The 20,943-nt window shown below is 37.1% G+C and overlaps 1 protein-coding gene across 4 annotated transcripts in view; it reads right to left on the bottom strand.

Moving 5' to 3' along the window:
• Positions 1–20,943, bottom strand: part of MTA3 (metastasis associated 1 family member 3) — a 136,447-nt gene that overhangs the window by 115,130 nt on the left and 374 nt on the right. For 3 of the 4 annotated variants that reach the window (XM_021546389.3, XM_021546388.2, XM_021546390.3), the window contains exons 2-3: positions 18,988–19,055; positions 17,062–17,155 (exon numbers count right to left, since the gene is read on the bottom strand). In XM_021546389.3, the coding sequence (XP_021402064.1) occupies positions 17,062–17,155; positions 18,988–19,055 (162 nt within the window). The remainder of the gene's footprint in view (positions 1–17,061; positions 17,156–18,987; positions 19,056–20,943) is intronic. The other variant, XM_031504262.2, reaches the window with a different exon arrangement.

The raw sequence follows: 20,943 nt of genomic DNA, 5'->3' as shown, positions 1-20,943 counted from the left end.
GAAAGAGAGTAAGAAAACAAAAGAAAACAAAAATGAAAACAAGAATTTCACCCATCTCACCTGAGAATACACAGCCTCACTGGGTATGTGTACAGATTCAAGTCAAACTATAACTCGATTCAGAATTATTTTAGCATCTATAATACTGACAATAAATAAATCTTAAAAGAAATCTATGTCAAGGTGAAGCATTTTTTAATTAGGCAAATAGTTAATTAAAAAATAGAAATTCATGTTAAAAGGTTTATCTTTGTGCTGTGTTTTGGATTTGTGCTGGGAACAGTGCTGATAACACAGGGATGTTTTTGTTATTGCTGAGCACAGCTTGCCAAGCCAAGGCCATTGCTGCTCCTCATAACAGCCCATCAACAAGGAGGCTGGGGGGGCACAAGGAGCTGGGAGGGGACACAACCAGGACAGCTGACCCCAAGTGATACCACATGGCATCATGATCAGCAGATAAAGCTGGAGGACAGAAGAGGGAAGTGGGGACATTTGCAGTGATGATGTTTTGCCTTCCCAAGTCACTGTGGTGTGTAACAGACCCTGGCTGTCCTGCGGATGGATGAACACCTGCCTGCCCATGGGAAGCAGTGAATTAATTCCTTGCTTTGCTTTGTTTGTTAATTCCAATTCACTCCCCCATCCCACCTGGGGTAGTGAGCCAACAGCTGTGTGGTGGTTTTTGCTAGTTGGGGTTATACCATACCAATGTTTCCAGCAATTAATTTCTACAACTGTTTATTACAGTAAGTGACCACTACAAGCCTCATTTTGATTGTCAGATTCAAACACTAGTATTTCTTCTAGCTACCTTGGGTTTAGGGCTTCTTTCCTAAGTAATTTAGGCATCCAAACAGAAGTTTTGTCAACATATAAAAAACATCTGACTGCAGATAAGGCACAAAACACTGAACAATATTGGCTATTTTAAAATTGTTCCAGGAAGCCAGAGATGATATTCCAGAGTTTAAAATGGCTTTAGACATCTATGCTTATCTCAATATCTTCCTCAATTAAGAACTTAAATTTAAAAAATTAAGAAGAAAACCCACCATCTTTAAACAAATTTATTTCACTCATCTTACATAAGACATGAAAATGTTGATCCAAGAGCCAGAAGCTGAAACCAAATGTCTCTTAGACCTACCTCTTAAAACACTGTAAACATGAAACAAGGTAAATTTTTCTGTTGTATTTTTAGAAATAAAGTAGATGTTTTACACAGGATGGGCAATAAGTAGAACAAACCATTGCCAGACACAGAACAGTTCCATCCACTCAATACAACTTACCATTGGGAAAATGTTACCATTTCCTGCTTCAGCAATAAAATATAAAACCAATGTTAACAGTAGGATTTAGTCAAACAAGTAATAATTTGTCCCAGCAATCATACAAAGCTGTACTAGGGAAGGAAACTGGATAGCAAAAAGAAGGGAGGAAGCTAAGCTTGCCTGATGGCAACACAAAGAATTCTGCATCTGAAGAAACCTCCAGTGAGCTGCTTTTGAAGCAGGTTTTTGCAATTATCTAGCCTTAATACCCATTAAAAGGAAAGTGGTAACAATCTTGCAGAACTTTTAAAGATTTCCTCACATCTTTGACTTGATTTACAGCACATGTGAATTTCATTTGCCATTCAAGGAGAGATTATTTCTACCAAAAGGAGTGAAACAGAAGGTACCTACAGGAACTCATAAAGTAGCACCAAGCTAAGCACATTTCAGCACTCAGGAAGGGAAGAAAAGCAATAGCTCAGAGTGAGCAAATATTCTTATGTAGCAATATGGTGATGACATACAGAGACCTCATTGTTCCATGACAAAAGGGACAAAAAAGTCAATTTAAAATTAATAGGTATGACTCCAAAGACGAGTACCTCATATATACATATAATCACATTTTGAAAATTACACACTCCTTTAGGCCTTGGGCAAAATTTAAGATAATGCTGTTTTGTAGCACTTTTCCCAGTTTACAATAAATATTTCATTATTTAAAGAAAAAACGCTAGTGAGAAAAAGCAGACATCACCAGTGAGCTTTTAAAACTTGTGGGCTATTTATTATATGTAGGCTCTCTAATCATCAGTGGTAAATAATTACTGTGACCCTGAAAATCAGAGGGATCTGGTGATACTTTCAGGGACAGCACTGCAACTTTCCCATCTGATATGAGACTTGACTGACTCAGTTAAGCAATGGATACTGGAAAGAAACTGTAACCCTCACTCATTTTAGATATGCATCACCACTTTTAAATATGATGCACATTCTTTTTTCCCTCTTCCATTTAATTTGTGGGATTTGCCATTAGAAAATGGTGGTGTTAGAGAGCCTGAGAAGAAGACAAAACTGTCTGTGCCACCTAAACTTAGTATACAGTATCTCTGTTTTATGTGATGAGTCAAGCTTGCTATGAAGAATTGCTTGCTTCTGCAACTAAAATGAAAATAAACTGAGGAAAAGTCTCTAGAAATACAATACTCCTATTTAATAAAAAATTATTTTAAATTTTTTTTTTTAAGTCCTGAAAGACATTTAAAGGTTTAAGTGCAGCTCCAACAACTGTATAGTTAATCATCAGCTAGCAAAACAAGGTCAATTCCTTGGACATACTACTCTCCCTTAACTAAATCAAAATAACCCCCCATGTGTTCCCCTTGTGTACTGCAACAGAGTAGGAGAGATTAGTTTAAACATTGAAGACTATCTTCAGAGAGAAGAAGTAAATCTTCAGTATTAAAAGAAAGAAGAAAGTTCTCCCTCTATTGCCACCAAAATGCTGACAGTATTCTTTCCAGCTAGAGTTGGAATCTGGAAATTCAACCAAAAACAATGGAAACAGAGTAATTCAGGATGGAAGAGGCCTCAGGAGGTCCCTTGCAAAAATTATACTTCAAAATAGGCTCCACTGTGAGGTCAAGTCCCTGGTACTCAGTAACTGAAAATCTCTGAAGACAAACACATAACCTCTCCATCCCCCAGTAATGGAGAAAAACTTCTACATCTATATAATCTGAATCACTTTCATTTCAATTTAGTCACTGCTGAGAGTTCAATTCCATCTTCTGGTTTATAACCTCCATAGGCACTGGGAGTCCACCTGTTCTCCATATTGAGAAAGGTAATTCCAGCTGACTCTCCTAGAAAGGCAAGTTCCCATCATGATGGTTTTTTGCTGAATGCATTCCAATTTATCAGCATCTTTCCTTTTATCAGGAACCTAAAAACTGGATGCAATATAATTCCATGTAATGCAATGGGTTCTGAATAATCAGGGAGGATAATCTCTTGCCTTGATCTACTGGCTATGTGCCTGGCCATACAGCCCAGGATGCTCTTGACCAACTCCCTTCCTTGTCAGGGAGTTGTTTGTGGGCAGCCTCAGGGCCCTTCCTGAAGAGCTGCCCCCCCAAGCCCCCCTGTTCTCAGCTTGTGCTCCTCCCAGGAGCTCTTCCCTCCCAGGTGCAAGACTTGGCATTTGAACATCTTCATGTTCTTGACATAGCACTCCTCCTGCTTTCTAGGAATCCCTGAACACCAGCCCCTCCCTCAAGCCATCATCTGGTCACCCCTTCATTCTTGTGTCACCTGCAAACACGGTAAGAGTGCACCACATTGCCTGCTCCACATGTCCTGCTAAAGACAGGTCCCCATGGAGATTCCCACGAGACTCCACACACCGTGTGAACACTTAACCACCATGCTCTGACTCAGCCCGTGCAATTAGTTTTTTATTCACCTAGCTGTCTCTTAATCCCAGTCAATTCCAATTGCTTGGCCTGCTACAAAGAAAACAAAAAATAAAGAAAAAGAGAAAGAGAAAAAAGCAGAAATGGGAGACTGGGAAGACATAATGGGGAAACACAAGACTCCTTTCAACAGCAGCACAGACCGATTCTGGATGAAAACAGCAGAGTGCCCAAATATACAGTGCATTAACTTCCTACCTTAATTGCTTGAAATCATACCTCAGCTTAGCTGCATCTGGCTTATGCCAGCCTTCAAATCACCACCACCAACATTTGTGGAGTTACAGCCATTTCACTGTTTGTTAAAATACTTTTAAATTTGTATTAGATCAGTATGAGATCAGAATTTCATGTTCAAAGAAAGTCTCACTTTCAGAAAACTTTCCAAACTGTCTTCCTTTCCTGTACACCTTTTTCTTCAATACTCATCTTAAAAAATATGTACATTGCAGGTATCAACAACATAATTTCAAACCTACAGATAAAAAGCTGGGAATGCTGAAGGGCAGTAAGCTTACCACACACATAAAGGAAAGGTGGCTCTGCTAAGTCTCTTTAAGCTTAGATGATTGTGGCAAAAACTTCAAATGCACATTTGGTAGTTAAATGCTACAGCAGTAACAATTATAAATATAGACTTTGGGGGAGAGAGAGTAAATCTAATCACTGCCAGATTTCATACAAAGAAAAACAGTAAGTCTAACCATCTGAAAGCTTTATTCAGACTGTGAATGAAGAGCTTTCTTAGGTTAGCAGTTGGCCAATCTGCTCATCTGCATGAGGCTTCTTGCCACGTTTCACTGTACTTAGTCGTGATATTTAATCCCCTAAAGCTGTAGTAAGGCAGTTTAATCAACTTTGTGAGCTAGACTATGCATGGTTACACTTTCAATTTGAGTGAGGAAGCATTTCCCAAAGCTGAATTAATTAGCTTTACTTACACCACGTCTGTTGCAATGTTCAGATGACTTAGAATGTCTAACATCAATTTGATATTTGCTGTTACTTTCAGATAGGCTAAGAAATCCAAAGAACAGTTTGTATGCATTACAAGTCATGTAAATAACATATTGGTATCTAAAGCATGAATCTGAGCAATTTTGCAGGTAAGAAAAAAAAAGACCACTTACAGGGAACAGGTCTACTTTTAATTCCTGCTGGATAGCATGGATATACATGTGGCCTCTAAGGGATTATCCAGGTGATCCTCCCACACTACCTCATCATTATTTTTCTAAAGAAGGTCACAAAACAAAGAAATAGCTACAGCATAGCCATTAAGAACTAATATGCCACACCTACTGTCCAATAACAAAAATTATTTCCAAAAGAATGCAAAATGTTTTTTTGGGTACTTCCAAGTAGCATGCTATGATAATAACAATTTCCAGGACAATAGTCAGTCCTAATCAATTGGACAACCATATCACATTTATCACAGGCCTGTAGTGAAAATATTTTATGGAAACCATCACACCTTTCATTAGCAGAAAAGTTCACCTTCCCAAACTTGATGGGTGGGGGTTATTTGATAGCTGGTTCTGGAGATTTTTGAGAGCTAGAAGCTTGTGGGTGGAAAGCAAGGATTACCTCCATAAGTACTATGAATCATGATGTGCTACATTAATAAATAGATTCTAATAAATTAACTATAACCTGAATGAATGCAAAAGCAAGCACAATAGTTCTTTAACCATTTTTCAGCACTGCAAGCTATTTTATAATAACATTACAGAACAGAAGGGTCCCACAGAAGCATGAGAACAATAACACGCAGGCAGTAGTGAAAAAGCTGGCTTATATATCATAAACCTCAACTAGATTTTCCCCTTTTACCTAATTTCTGTATCACCTATTCAAATGCAAATTCTCCCAAACACAAAAAATATCCTGTAACAGGGCTCAGGTTGTGTTTGGTGATGTGTACATCTGTACACATGCAAGCTGCTGCAGGAAGCAGCAGTGAGAAGCAGCAGTCCTGGGAGGTATTTCTTCAAGCAGCTCATTAGGAGCAGCAAGAAGCAGACTCAAAACTGTACCATGGACAACTGTTATTTGCAACATGATGAACATCCAATTACTGGTTACATCCAGCTCATCAGCTGAATCAAAAGTCAATTAGTGTTTTTTCCAAAGTGTACATATGTTTAGAGTTTTGTGGGAAAGAAAGAAAATTTTAGTTCTGCTCTCAAATCCAGACTGGCAGACCACTATGAGCAACAGTGTACATGGTTAATCTGACAGCGTCCAAGAAATAATTTTTTGATCCATCATCTGGCTCAAGAAATACAAAGGCTACGTGCAGCACTGCCATGTAACCTGCTTGAATAATTATTACACCTGATTTTAAGAAAAGGGAGATTCGTATATTCCGTTTCCCTGAGGCAGCCGCTATTAATAATTTTTCCCATCATTGAGATTTTCACCATTTTTCTGTAAAATTCCTGCTCATATTTTGTTTTAACAAGATTTTATTTCCTTTACCATAAGCAAAGGTTTTTTTGATCCAGTTGGTTAACAAGCTGCATGGTTGTCTCTCCTTAAGAAAATGCAGTGTTAATATATAAGAAAATAATAAATGTAACATGAGAAGAACTAAGTACACAAAAAATGTGCTTTTATGTTTTCTGTTAGAATTCAAAGTCCATGTTCAAGATCTACACTGGCATTTTCTTGCACTGTGTGACAATAACCACAGAGTTTCAGAGACATAACTGCTTTTCTAACATTCAGTTCACATCCTCAAAAGCCGATAAACAACTTTTCAAAATTTGTTGGCAGAGATGAAAAGGCACAGATTGTACAAGAACTCTCCTACCCCTACTCAGAATGGCATATGATTCTGCTTATAAAACACAAATTATTTATCTTCTACAGTAACTCCTCACAGAAAGGCTGAATTTTGTTGGATTTTCTGCAGGAAGAAAAGAAGAAGTAGGAGAAAATAAAAAGAAAGAAAAGGGAAAAAAAGAGAAAGAAAATAAAAGGACTTGTATATCCTGTTATTGGGTAAATTCAATTGAGATACATTAAGGCTCTAGGTGTGGGATTAGGAAATAAGAATATTATCCAAGAGAATGCCTGTTCGATGCCAACATGGTAATTTATGTCTATAGACCTGCGAAGACAACCAGGAAGAGGAGCTCATTCACTCTGATGGTCTGTATAAGACCCAAAGGATGATTTTTTTTCTATCAACTATGTTAGAGATTTACCTTTCAGGATACATTATTTCCTTAATGTCTGTACAGAGATAATGAGATCATAATTTACAGGAACTATACATATGAACTGAGAAAAGTGTAAAGAGATATGAAATACATGTATTACTTTAAATTATTAAAGCCTTTTAATTTATTCATTCAGAAGCCAGGAGGAAAAATAAACAAAGAAACAAAAAAAAAAAAACAGTGTAGGAATAACATCACCTTGTGTTAGCTATTCAAATTTTAATACATATGCCATTCCCAAGTAAACCAACCTAGTTTTTCTTCCCTCAGTACTTTGTTTTGTAGACAACATTTTGAAATACCATTTTTGTTGTAGCAGGTAAAATATGAAAAATCTTCACTTATTCATCACATACATGGTAAATCTCCAGTATTCTGATTCTGTTTTTTTTTCCTCTTATTAAAAACAAAAATTAAAAATTAAAAGAAAGGAGAGATCATTATGAAGGTAGATAAAGCTAGCCCCCATTTGAAGGCAAATGTAAATATAAAAGCTGTCCATATATCAAAACCTTTTTTCTTGTATAATACTTGGCAACTGAGACCTTGGCCTCTTGAGGGCCTACTGAGAATAGCTGCATCAGGATTTCACTCCTGAGAGCAGCATCAGTCAAAGAACCTGCCTAAAGGAATTGCCACACAGCAACGGGCCACAGTACCCTGTAGGGTCTAGGTTACAGGTCACTGACTCTGCCAACACTATTTCTACTCTGGTTTAAGCTAAAACAAGTCTGCACTTTTAATACAGAAAACTGAAACATGACTCCATCATTGCATATCACTGTCACAATCCCACACAAAAACAAGAACAAATTAATTCTATAATTCAGCATATCAAAACCAGGAAAATAGCTAATTTAGTTGTGCTGGTTTTGGATAGATGTTTAACCTGTTGTACAAGTATAAAAGACACATGAACTCACATAACCCCTGGATATATGCATATATAGTGCTCTATGCATAGCCCAGCAACTCTGCAACCTGCACAGAGACATTCTATGTACTGTGATAAATCCTCAAACAGGTTTTGGATTCAGGCAGTAGGTGACAGTCAAAATGAACTACCTAGCTCCCTGAAGTCTTTTAGGAATTTGATAATGTAGAACAGGCTCTTACTGAAATAAATTGCGCTTTTTGCCACTCCAACTTGTTTTGCTCAAGGGAGTGACGTATTCTACATCAGTACAAAACAATCTCTCTGCAAGGATCACATAATCATTTGTTGCATATCAAAACCAGAAGCAAAGCAGATTCACACTACAAGTCTTCACTTGATCAGAGAGGGTTACAAACAGTAGCCGAGACGAAAACCAAAATATTGATCAAACAGATAAACTGCACTGTGAAATAGCACAGTCATTCTGGCCATCCACTCCATGTGGTTTGGGGCATGACAAACTCAACATATTTACTAACTTTGAGTCCTGTTAGTTGTGCAGACTACCTTTAGCAGAAAGAGTTTAGAGACAAATCACACAGCTACTTTACACATCCATTTTATCTGTTACTTCTACCTAGTCCATAATACCTCATACCATATACATACATATACACACATAGCAGTGCATGAATCAACTTGGGTAGGAAGCACTAGACTCATTCTCACACAGAGCCTTGCCCAAGCTGAAAAGCTCCACCATCATGTGTGCAGTTACAGGCATGCATGAGAATTACCAAGGGCAACTATTGCACACTTCATTCCACTGCAGAATACAGACATTCAAGAATTACTGCTGGTAAGCATTTAAATCATCAGACCTGATTCCCACATCACACATTTAATTGCCACTGCATGATGGGAAAGTCTTTCTATAGTAATAGTGAGTTTACATCATTCAAATTTATAAATTATATAAACTGCTGATTCAATTAGACTATCAGAGAACTCTTTGAAGATGTGAAATGCATCTCTAATTGGAGCTTTAAAGATAGAGATAACCTAGCAATATTTTTGTAGTCTAAAATTTATGCCTCAGGTACTTTGGTACAGTGTGGGTGCACTGGGAAGAAAGTGGGGAAAGTCACTTAAAATTAGGAGCCAAGGGAAAACAAAAAGAAGCAGAACCATTTGAGATTATGGAAATCTACTTATCTTCATGAGACAAAAAAGTTATGATAAATAATATGAATTTAAATACTACAAGTATTTTAAGGGTACCAAGAAAACAGTGTAGGATCACTTGCATGCACAATTAAGAAACAAGAAAGAGGCAGGAAAGCAGCAGAGAGAAAACAGGTACATATTTTCCACAACTCAAAAGAAACCCTGAACAAGTACAGTAACAATGGCACATGTATTTAAACTTGACCATGAGGAAATTAATCCTAAGGAATACAGGGAAACAGGGGAATGCACAATGCTTTGGCAATTTTCTGTGAATACTCTCTCCTTCTAAAGACTCAAATGTGAAAAATTTATTTTGGGAGTAGAGCTCAAAAAAGTGACACCTTTGTACCCTACTGAGTTCTTTACCAAGGAAACTTACTAAATAAATACTTCTGGTATTTTTGTAATAAAAATAAAAACTGAGCTTCATATATCTTATAAACAGGTTTAAGCACAAACATGAACTGATATTTTACAGCTTTCCACTCTTTACAGCAAACTCACAGAATTAATCCAGGTTTTAGCTTTAGTTTGTTTTTACATTCAGAGAAATTGGCAGCAATGTATTCAAGCCTCTTAAATTCTGTGTTCGGAAAATAAGATTGTTGAGTTTGAAAGAAAATGAACATACACACACTTGCCCAAAATTATAAGTTTATACTTTGGAGGTCTAGAGTTGAAGCTAGCAGTTACTAGCTAGCAAAAATTCAGTCCATGCAAAAATTCAGATATAGTTATACAAATTGTACAGAGCAGACAATTTTTTATATGTGAAGAAGCCATGCATGATCCAGATGCAGATCACACATACACAGGTGAAAAAAAAGGTATTTATGCAAGTTTTCCATAAGAGCTAAGAACTCCTAAAATTATTAACTTAGTCATAAATCCATTCATCCATTAGGAGAGGGTCATTAACATTCACAATCTAACAAGCCATTCTGCACCAAAGGAGGAGCCTGAACAGACACAGAATAATTCTACAAGATACTTGGGGATGACAGTAAACTTGTTAATGAGACAATATAACTACTAATTCTAAATGCCAGTCACAAAAAGAATACTCAGATATTGTCAGAAGCAAGACGCTCCTCATTACTGCTTCTTTATTGCTTTCCCTGTTGAGGAGAGAAAACATTCACAAGTCTTGAACAAAAATCAAATGAAGAAAACACATAATTTATGATACTACCCAAAGCACCCTTGAAAAGAATAATTGGGACCCTTGAGACAGGTTTTTCCTTGGTGACAAGGAAGTAGATTTCAACAAGGTTTGCTGTATTTCAGAAAGTTTTGAATCTTCTCCACTCTCTTCAAATAAATTACAACTGATGGTATTCTCTTGGGTAAATGAAGGAAAATTGGATGTTCCCTTGTCTCAGAAGATCAAAGAGATCCTGTCTTCCTCACAAAAAAACCCAAGCTCATTTTCAGTGAAAATGATAGTTAGACTAATATAAGTGCCTTAGCATAAAAGCTATTCTGCCACTGATTAAAGAATCTGTTATCTGTATCATCCTTAAATGGTATTCCTAGGGCGTGCCTCTCCCACATCACAGCCTTCAGGATTTCCAGAAGCAAACCAATATAACTGAATTTGCTACTGCTTCGTTTACATGTCTCTATCAGATGACTGTAAATAGTATTAACATGTAAAATTCCAATGAAAGCAATATTGGAACCTATAGACCTCAATTTCCTGGCTTACCATATTTGGTTTTGTCTGTTCACCACTCCATCTTCAAAACAAACCCAAGAGCCTTCTGATGGAGGGACAGGGACTTCTGAAAAATGCCTTGTCCTCAAAGACAAGAGGGCAATTATGTGAGATCAAAACTATTTTTCTCCTAATTCTTTGTGTGTGGACAGGGATGACAGAGCCAGGGACACTGAGCTGCAAACAAAACACTAATTTATATTTACAAAAGCCTTGAGATTAGCAAGGCAGTATCTCACTGAACCAGTTACACGAGTCTGCTCACCCACTCCTCAGACATATCTAGCAGCCAAGACTTCTTCCTTACATACAATTCAAGAGACTCTCCTACCTTTGATTCCCAGCTCTGTCTTTCCAGGTCTTAGCTCCTTTTTCTCCTATCCAACTGAAAAAATAGTGTCTTTCATCACAGGGTGATAGCAGCAGATCTCTTTTCTTAACAGCAAGCAAGAGAGGTCTTCTCACCAAGTGCAATTGAAAAAAATCAACTGTAACCTAATAAAAAACTTTCCAAAAGCCACAAAATTCCATTGAAGTGTTACTTACACAACTGTAACAGACACAAATCAATTGAGCTCTTAAGCACTAAAGACTTACTTTGTTTTGGTTCTTTTCACCAACATGACCATAAGCAAGACCAAAAAATTATTCACCATGGGGTTGATTTTTGTTGTTTGGTGACTTTTTTTAAAGAAACTATGAATTATTTCAACATTTAAAATTATCAAGACAGAGAAAATGGATTGCATGCAGTAGAATAATTAATATTTGTCTCTTGGGTTCATTTCACCAAAGGTGCTTCTAACTAAATATAGGCTGCAAAGACAACAGGTATCTAGGGAATTAGTGAAACCAAAAAAAAAAGGCAATTTAAGATTTCAAATAAAATCTCCAGTCAAAACATACATTTTATTCTAAGACATTATGTGACTTGAATTAGGTAACAGGAAAAGTCATCTTAAAATGATTTTTCAGGAAAGGGATTGTGGTTAAAGAGATGTACCTTTTACGAATAACTGTTTAGTTTGATGCACAAGAACTACTACAATGAAAAAGAACCAGACCACAGAAGAAAAAAATCCACCAATTTTCTGGTTGTGTTACAATCTGACTGGACAAAAATAATGCAGCTTTAGTATTTTATAAATGTTTTGAATTATACCGAGTCAAATATGTGACTAAGATAACAGAAAACTGAAGAACACAAGGTGTTTTAGATATTTTACTCTGGAGCCCTCTCCTCAACCCTAAGGTCTCCACATCCATATCTTTTTTCATACAACTTTACAATTTTTTTTTTAATTGTTGTAAAGGGCAGGAAAAATTCTTGTGTTTCTCCACTATGCAACAGCAACCATATGTTGACACATGAAAAATACACGTTTCAGTTTTGTTTATCTTTGGGAACATCAGTGAGTAATCTGCTAAACACTACTGCTCAAGTTAAACTCATTTTCTTAACATCTCTAATTATACCTGCTTGCCTGCTGCTCTACTGAAATAAAATGCTTCTCAAAAATCAGATGGGATATTAACAGCTTCATTCTCTCAGATGCATCTGGAATATCAGCAGTTAATATAGACAATATGAAAATATTCCTCCCTTCAAATACAAAGTACCTTTAAGAAGGCTCAGCAGCAGCTAAACTGCTCTGCAAGATCAAGCCATTTCCATGAATGCTGGAGCATTCTTGATATTATATAGAATATAAATTATTAGTGTTTGTAAGGTGCTTTGAGATCTTTTAATGGCAACTATAAAAACATATTGGCATATTAAATATTTTTACCAACTTTAATAAGAACTAATAGGAGCATTGCTTTACAGGCAAAAAACTGAAGTACAGAGAGAATACTGGATTTGTTTCTGATTGCAACACATGAAAGTCACACAAAAGTAAGAATTGAGTACAGACTCCAAAATTTGATGATAAAGTTCAGTGGGCATGGCAGTGTTCAGTCAAAGACTGGATCTTGGAGGTCTTTCCCAGCCCTAATGATTGTCTAACCAGGAATCACTAGCAAGAATCCTCTCCTCCGAGATATCTATCATATACAAAAATTCTGCAGCAGAAACACCATTGTACAAAGCAATGTGACATGAAACATGACTGATTGAGAGCAAAAGAATAAAATTTTTAAAAATGTGCAACAAGAAGCAAAGCCAGTAAGTGATCTCTAAAAAGAACAACTGAGATTGAATATGATTTTTTGTCAGCTTCTGTAATCTAGACAAATTTCATTTTACCTTTCATCTCAATCAATGAAACAAATATCTCTGAGCTTTTTTTTTAATTGAGTACTATCTCATTCACAAAGAATATCAATTCTGTTAATGAGAAAAAAATACATTCTGCATGGGCTTTATCACAAGCCCAGAAATATTCTTGGCATTTAGTCAGCATCTCAGCACACCTAAATGAAACAAACCCTCTTTAATAAATCAGAAGATGAAGGACTCCAACAACAGTAATTTTTTTTATATCCTCACCAGATGGTTGACTAGGCAAAAGTTGGCTGAGGAGTTGCAATAAGAGAATGACTTCAGACATAGTATTACATGATAACACATTATCAGATAAAGAACTTAAAGTGCAAAGAACTGCAAAAAATGGCATCATGCACTCAGGTCACCCCACTCAGCTTCAAGTAGTAGTGAATAACCTCAAATATGGTATGATTCTTAGAATGGTCCCTGTGCAGGGCCAGGAGTTGGATCCAATTATCTTCATGTGTCCCTTGTGATACAGGATATTCTATGATTCTTTGCAATCTATTGCAAAATGAGGAAATAAGAACTTGAGCCCTTCACTGTAACCCAAAACCAGTGCTGGTACAAAGCTGACACAGCCTCCTCTCCACAGCTATTAAAACCTTGCCCTAAAATACATTAATTTTACTGAAGATAAAGAATCATCTACATTTTATAGATTCAGCTACAGCTGGCAATTTCTCAATCACACCACGTAGTTAGGAAACATCTCTATGCCACCCCTTTGTGTTTGCTTCACCCATTTTAATGAGCTGAGTGTTTCTATCCCACCTCTCCAAGTTCAGTTGCTTACGCACTCGGGTACCTGTTGCAACATCTGTCTCTTGTGCTGCCTGCCATCCTCTCCTCATCTCTTCACAGTAAGCCTTACTCTGCTGCTGGTCAATTCTTTCATGCCAAGAAAGGAAAATTCCCCTCACAGTGACCCTGTGGTGATGACTACAACCTAAGTGAGTTAACACCCCAACAACAACAACAACCTGGTGCATGTTAACACCCCAAAAGAACTCTCCTACTAAGCTCAGGAGGCTGCACAGGATCAAGAAGTTGATCCTGGACAGTATTTTGGCTTGTATTTCAAGCTGACCTTATCATAAACTCTATTTTGTAGTAACATAAATCAACAGTGAAAAAACATAAAGTCCTCAAGTGCCCATAAAACATTCCTAATCCCCAGATTTAACTGGCTACAATTAGCTCTAGAACTATTCCCAGACCTAAGCTGGTGTCATACCTGATGCTGGTAGACAAATAAAAATGTCCTTAATTAAATTCCACCAGAAACACCAGGGAAAGAAAGAAGGCAATACAATTTCTGCACAGATTAGTGACATTCTTTGAAAACAAGGGAACTAACTACTCTGTACCTGAGTATTTTAGAATGGCCTAAGGAAAATTTGATTTTCCTCCCTCAATTTGTTACAATATCTTGAAACATTCTGGAAGACAACTTAAAAAGCAAATAAACTAAAAATTCCCAACCAAATTTAAAAACCCAAACAAGCAAACAAAACCCAAACAAAAACCTAACAACAACAAAAAACACCCTATGAAAACAATATACAAACTCCTTACCAGTGATTAAGTCACAGATCAACTTTATTTCATGTTCCCCAAATGCTCTTTAGAATAATTCTGAAACTTTTTCAAGTTACTAAAAATTTCTTTTTGAACTTCCAAAATATTTTCTTACAAAGATGCTTTTTTCTTTTAGTAAATGGGAGCATATCTACATCTCAAAATGTAACCTTCAGATATTGATGTGTTAATCAGAAAAACCCCAACCCCCATGTGCTGAAATCTTGAGAAATGCATAACTCAAGCCAGTTTTCTCAGCCACAAAAAAAAAAAAAAAAAACAAACAAAAAAAACCCAAAAAAACCCACTAGCAATACAAAATATCATTAGAAAAGATAAAGCAGACCTTATACTTAGAAGACTTCTCCAAACAGGCACACAGGAGAAATCAGTGGCTGAACTGCAGTTTCCATTCCTTAAGAAACTTTTATCTTTTAACACTTACTTTATACCAAACCAGGTAGAAGTGTTGATGTGTCAACATGTTTAGCTATATAAAACATTTCCAAAACATTCAGTCCATAAATATACAAATATTTTGTTTACACGCACCATATTTTTAAACAGAACACTGTGTTATTCCAGAATGAAAGCCTCTGAATTGATTTGACATTTAACTACATCTGCTCTAAGAGTTATAGGAAGCTCTAGGCAAGCAATCCTTCACTATTTGTTGTCCCCTGTAGCTGTAACAAACATCTCCTAAGAGAGCTTGGCATTACAGACTCCACAGATTGGTCAGAACACAGACCTTGTGTCCAGACAAAATGCTCATAGAGAAACTTATTTCATAAGAGCACTGGGTTAGAAGGCTTGCAACATGTGAGACACAGGCGTTCTAAAGATGTTCATTGAACCAGCTGGAAATCACATTTCTGTTTTCTCACTACAAAACCACAAGAGAATCCCGATGGAGAAAACATGATGGAAGATTCCACGGCACTCCTAGTGACACCAACAAACCCCTAGTATGCTATAGGAGAAGAGCAACAGACCATCAAGTCCTTTTCATCAAAGTGCTGACAAAGTGGCAATCTAAAACTCACAAAGCAAATAGAAAAAACTTACTTTTCCAGATTGAATGATACCCACAGAACTAACATACCCTTTTCTAAAAAATAACCCAACAAAAAAATAAATTTACAAGCCTCATGTTTTAAAAATCAAATTTAAAAAAAAAAAAAAGTATTTCCAGGATAGTTGTTATCATTTTCATATTATCTCGCCCCCTCCATTAGAAAAGGAAAACAAAAAAAAAAAAAAAGTACTAGAAGGTTTAGTGAGGCTCACCTAAAGTTCTATATTTCTATACATTTCATCTGGAAGAACTCAAAATATTGTGGGGGCTGATGAATATGATCATAAATTTTGATTATAATTTTGATCATCCACACCTGGATGAGCAAAATTACCAGAGTTGGACATTGCAGGGTATTTTTAAAGGACCTAATTACACCATCATATATCTGCATTAAAAAGTTAGCATTATCTAATATCTTTCAAGTTATTCATCCCAAAAAATTTGAGATTTATAACTCCTACATAATATATTCACAGATTCATTTTGAAAACTCAAGCATCATATACAATACAAATGGTATTTAATAGCATGTGGCAAGAAATTGACAGGATGTTGACACACTTTAAATTTCAGTTATTTACAAATATGACAAGTATTTTGCAAATTACTATTTTAATCTCAGATTTTTAAGTTCTGAATTATATTTTCAGAATTGCATTTTTTCTCTTCAGAATTTTATTTTTCATCAAAATGTTATCATTATGATATTTCACTTGCATACCAGATGGCAGATACAAAAAAAGTTTATGTTCATGTTGAAAAGTGGGGCTTTTTTCACCTATTACCACTTGTTGTTTTTCTGGAAAAAAAAATAAATATAAAAACCCTAACCCCCTATTTTTTGACTAATATCTACATTTAGTGTAAATGCACATAACAGCTCTTTTACAATCTCTTTTACATCTGCCCAATGATGCATTTCATTCTTTACATTAAGGAATACATGTTTATGTCTAATTCAAAAAAGTCACATCAAATAATTACAAGTGCTCTTAAGCTTAAATTGACTTGCAACCAATAATTACTTTTACTTTTGACTTAAAAAAAAAAATGCATCTGTATCTTCCAGATGAAAAGATACATTCTTTTTTTTTTTCCAGATGCACAGTCTCAATCATATGGATACAGGTAACTCAATTCTCAGAAGCAACTAATAGGAGCAGGAGAGAATCAGATAATACTAAGCAACTAACTAGATATTAATAAATGCCTAACATAAATATATATTTCACATGCCAGAAAACCCCACAATTTTAAGCAGTTGCAGAAATTGAGCAGGCTGTGTTAGTAAGGAAAAATGCCCTACACCATCTACTTACTAGCATGCTTATCTGCAAGCATTATAAGGCTGTTAGAAATATCTCTTCGCCTGTAAAAACACACCACTTTCGCTTCCACGTTCCCATTGGCAGTCTACAAAAGAAAGAGAAAATCAAGTCAGGATGTATCCCTCCTCAGCTGAGAAATACAAATTAAACACTCTCTGCTTGGAGTGTTCCCTCATATCAGTATTTCTCACATGATTAGTCAAGCTGAAATCAACAGAACTACTTCAATATACTCAAATATAAAATCTTCTTGAGAGAGGCCAGTACCAATTTCAGAGCAGACAAGAGGATTAACTACAATTATTGAGTCCTCAGAATTTATATTTTGTTCAGGTCTTCAGAGGTGCAATGCATTCTAAAGTAAGAATCCTTCAGAAATGTTAGAATCTTGTGAACATTTCTTTACAATCCTGCTTTGGACAGAAATGTATATTTCAAAGTACTCGGGCATTTTTTCAGAATCTCATTTAATATAACATTTATTGAAAAAGTCTTTTGAAAGATTTATTTGAGAAAGTCACAACAGCTCCTAAAATAAAAGAGCAGTTTAGTTCACTGTTTTAATTACTCATTATGAGGACCACAATCTTCTATAAAGAATTTACTAATATTTGAAGAACTTTATCCTTCTCCTTTAAGGGTACAAAAGTAGTTTTTTACCTTGAGTTACTTACTTAATACTAAAAAGTATAATGTTTTGATTAAGCTTCTTACAAAAAAAATATTGTCCCTATTAGAACAATAATCAAAGCATTTTATTACATATTTACATAATATCTTCACATTTGCTCAATACCTTTAACATATGAAAGCAAACCATTCACATTCAAGATGTGTGGACTACAACCTCCAGCCTCCCTTTAAGGAAAAAAAATGAATACATGACTCTCTTCTACCCTGCATAAGCAAGATTAAATTATAGCAATGCAGTTTAAAGATAATAAACATTACATTCAATATATGATTGGAATCATGTCAATTACTGTGAATAAAAAAATTTTCTTCTCCAATAAAAGTCAAAAATTATTTGCCATGCACAAGTTCAGTGGATGTTGCATTGGACAGCACTAACAGCTAATGTGGTTGATGTCTGCTATGGCATATTGTTATGTTTCATTAATAAGAAGAAAACCACTTGCAAGTCACCAATTTTTTAATTTACTTTCTAACCACTGGGGAGAAATATCTTAATCATTACTTACATCATGATGAGCATTTTAACAATTAACTTTTGATGTAGTGCATCAGTAAGTTTTAATACTGCTTGAGGGAAAAGTAAAAAAAAAATACAAAAATATTAAAAATAATTTTAAAACCCATAGAAACACCACACTATTCTTAGTAGTGTCAGAGTGAAGAAAAATAATCATGCTTTCCCCAAAATGACTGTCAACAGAGCCTCCATTTTTCAGGAAAATACACTCATGATAAAGACAGAGGACACAGTTTGTACTTTATTCAAAAGCCCATTCTTCATTCACAGCTGCCAATAGGCAGAGCAATAAAGCCACAGAAGTCACACATTGTGTTACTCGATCAAAGTCTCGCTGGTACCTGCCAGCTCTTCAGATGTCTATCTAAAAGCAGACTCGTTACATGATGGCTTCACAGTGTCAGATTCCAGATGGATTCACAGTGTCATCGTCAGCCAGAGAATGAAATTTATTCATTTCTCCAAGAATTCATAGAATTCGTTAGAAAATTTTTGCAGCAGAGTAATCCTGTTCACCAGGGATGAACAACTGGGTGCTTCCTTAGGTAACAGGGTCGAGTAAGAGGATATCACATAGCAAGTTTTCAGTAACCCTCATAAATCCCTCCTACAGTAGAAATCTTATGGGATAGAAATAATTCTCAGGTTTTAACAAGAACCCTGACTTTTGCCAAAGGCTAAGAAAGAATCTTAGATATTTGTACCTTGTTAAGTTCTTCAATTCTCCTAATGAGATATGGATTGCTGGAAGAATTTTCAAAATAAACATAATCTGAAAGGAAAAAAGGGAAAGTCACTGAAATACCAAAAATTATGTAAAGACATATCACTATTAGTGCAAAAGTTTTCTTCTAAAACAAGAAGTTTTGAAAGGGCTGAGATTTCTTCATAAATGTTGGGACCGTGATGTATTTCTACACTGAGATTTAATATAATTTGTTCCTCAATTCTGGTTTTAACTGCACTACACCTGCTTTAACAACCATGCTGGGAAAAAGTTAAAGGCTTTGTGTTGAAATTTACACCGTAATCTAGTAATCCATACACCTCATTAATCTTGATAGGGAAGGAGCAACTTCTCACAATCAATTAGGGAAGATTTAAGAACTGAGCACTTTAGTGACTTTCCATATTACCGAGATTTACATTTCTGTAAGAGACGACACGTCACATTTATTATCAGGTGTTGTGGCAGTACAGTTGTCCCAATGAGTAATGTATGTTTTATGATACTTGCTCTTGTAATCTCTGTCCACTAAAATGCAAACTATATTAAGCAGGAATTGTCATGAAATTAGCAAGGATCTTGTAGGAAGTCTCTTTCAACATCATTAATATAAAAATATCTTAATAAAGTGAATGGAAATTTACTCATATCCTGAAAGCTGCTCCCATGTAACATACAAAGAATTGACAAGTGTGTTTCCTTCATAGTTTTCTGAAAACTTGTTTTTGTCCAATGAAGAACTACCCACCAAATGTCAACCACACTTTAAAGTTGATGTTGGACTTCTGTACCATGCCCCTTGCACACTTTGTTTCTAAAAATCGGATGAGGAACTATAACAATGTATAAAAGCCTTCTGCAACAGTTTGACACTACGGTACAATGAAAAAGAACTTCAGGTAGTTCTAATGAAAGAATAAGATCTCTGGATAGTGCTCACAATTGTTTATTATGACTACAACGAAAAAAAAAAATAATAATTGGTGACCCATGAGGTAAACCCTCTGTGCTACCTGCTCAGAGAAGGATTACTTTCATGAGTAAATCTAAGTGCTCTAATGAGACAGCATTCAGATGGAAGATTTGTGGCTCCATCAGTGTATCTCAAAGCATTCAAACTATTGTCACCTCTCATTTCCACACATCTTTCCTCTCGGTTCTGGATTTTGAGAGAGCAAGAGGATGGAGCGATTTTTGAGCACCCAGTACTACATACCTAACTTGAGCAGTGCACCTGAGCCACAGCACTGGGCACACTGCCACGTTCGTTCCCTCCGTGAGCGAGCCAAAGTTATCCGTGTCATTTTCGACAGGCTCGGGGTGGGAAGACAAACGTTTGCCGTGTTTTTCACCGCCTAAACGCCCTCTCCCCACCGCCAAGCAGTCACGAATCAGGGCGCTGCTCAGGGGTCACGGCGGCGAGCAAGGGAAGCTGACAGAAATCCCCCGGTTACGCAGCCAGATTAATTATTTATCCCCAGCAGACCAAGGAAGGCGCGGAGAAACTCCGCCGTGAGAGCGAGGGAGGGCGCGGGGGCAGGGAAGCGGCGCGGAGGGAAGCGGCCCCGGGGTGGGCTCGGGCTGTCCGTGCGCAGCGCCCCGCGCCGCCCCGCACCGCCCCGCGCCGCCAGGGCCCGCCAGGCCGCGGCGGGGCGGGCGCGGCCCGGGGGCGCACGGCCGGGCGGGCGGCCCCTGCTCGCCCCGCGGGGCCCGGCGCTCGGCCCCTCCGCCGCTCTGCGGGGAGGAGGCGAGGCGCAAAGGGCGGCCGTGCCCGGCCCGAGGCGCGGCGCGGGGCTGGCAGCCGGCGGCGCCGCTCCCCGCTTTCCCGCGGAGGGCGGCGCTGCCCTTCTCCTCCTCGGCGGCGGGGGCCGGGCTCCCACCCGGCGCGCGGGGCTGGCGGGGGAGGAACCTGCGTCCTCCGCCCCGCGGAGGG

Source organism: Lonchura striata, chromosome 3 (genome assembly GCF_046129695.1).
Source record: "Lonchura striata isolate bLonStr1 chromosome 3, bLonStr1.mat, whole genome shotgun sequence".
In the NCBI taxonomy this organism is placed as follows: domain Eukaryota; kingdom Metazoa; phylum Chordata; class Aves; order Passeriformes; family Estrildidae; genus Lonchura; species Lonchura striata.
This window is presented reverse-complemented; position numbering and strand designations above follow the sequence as displayed.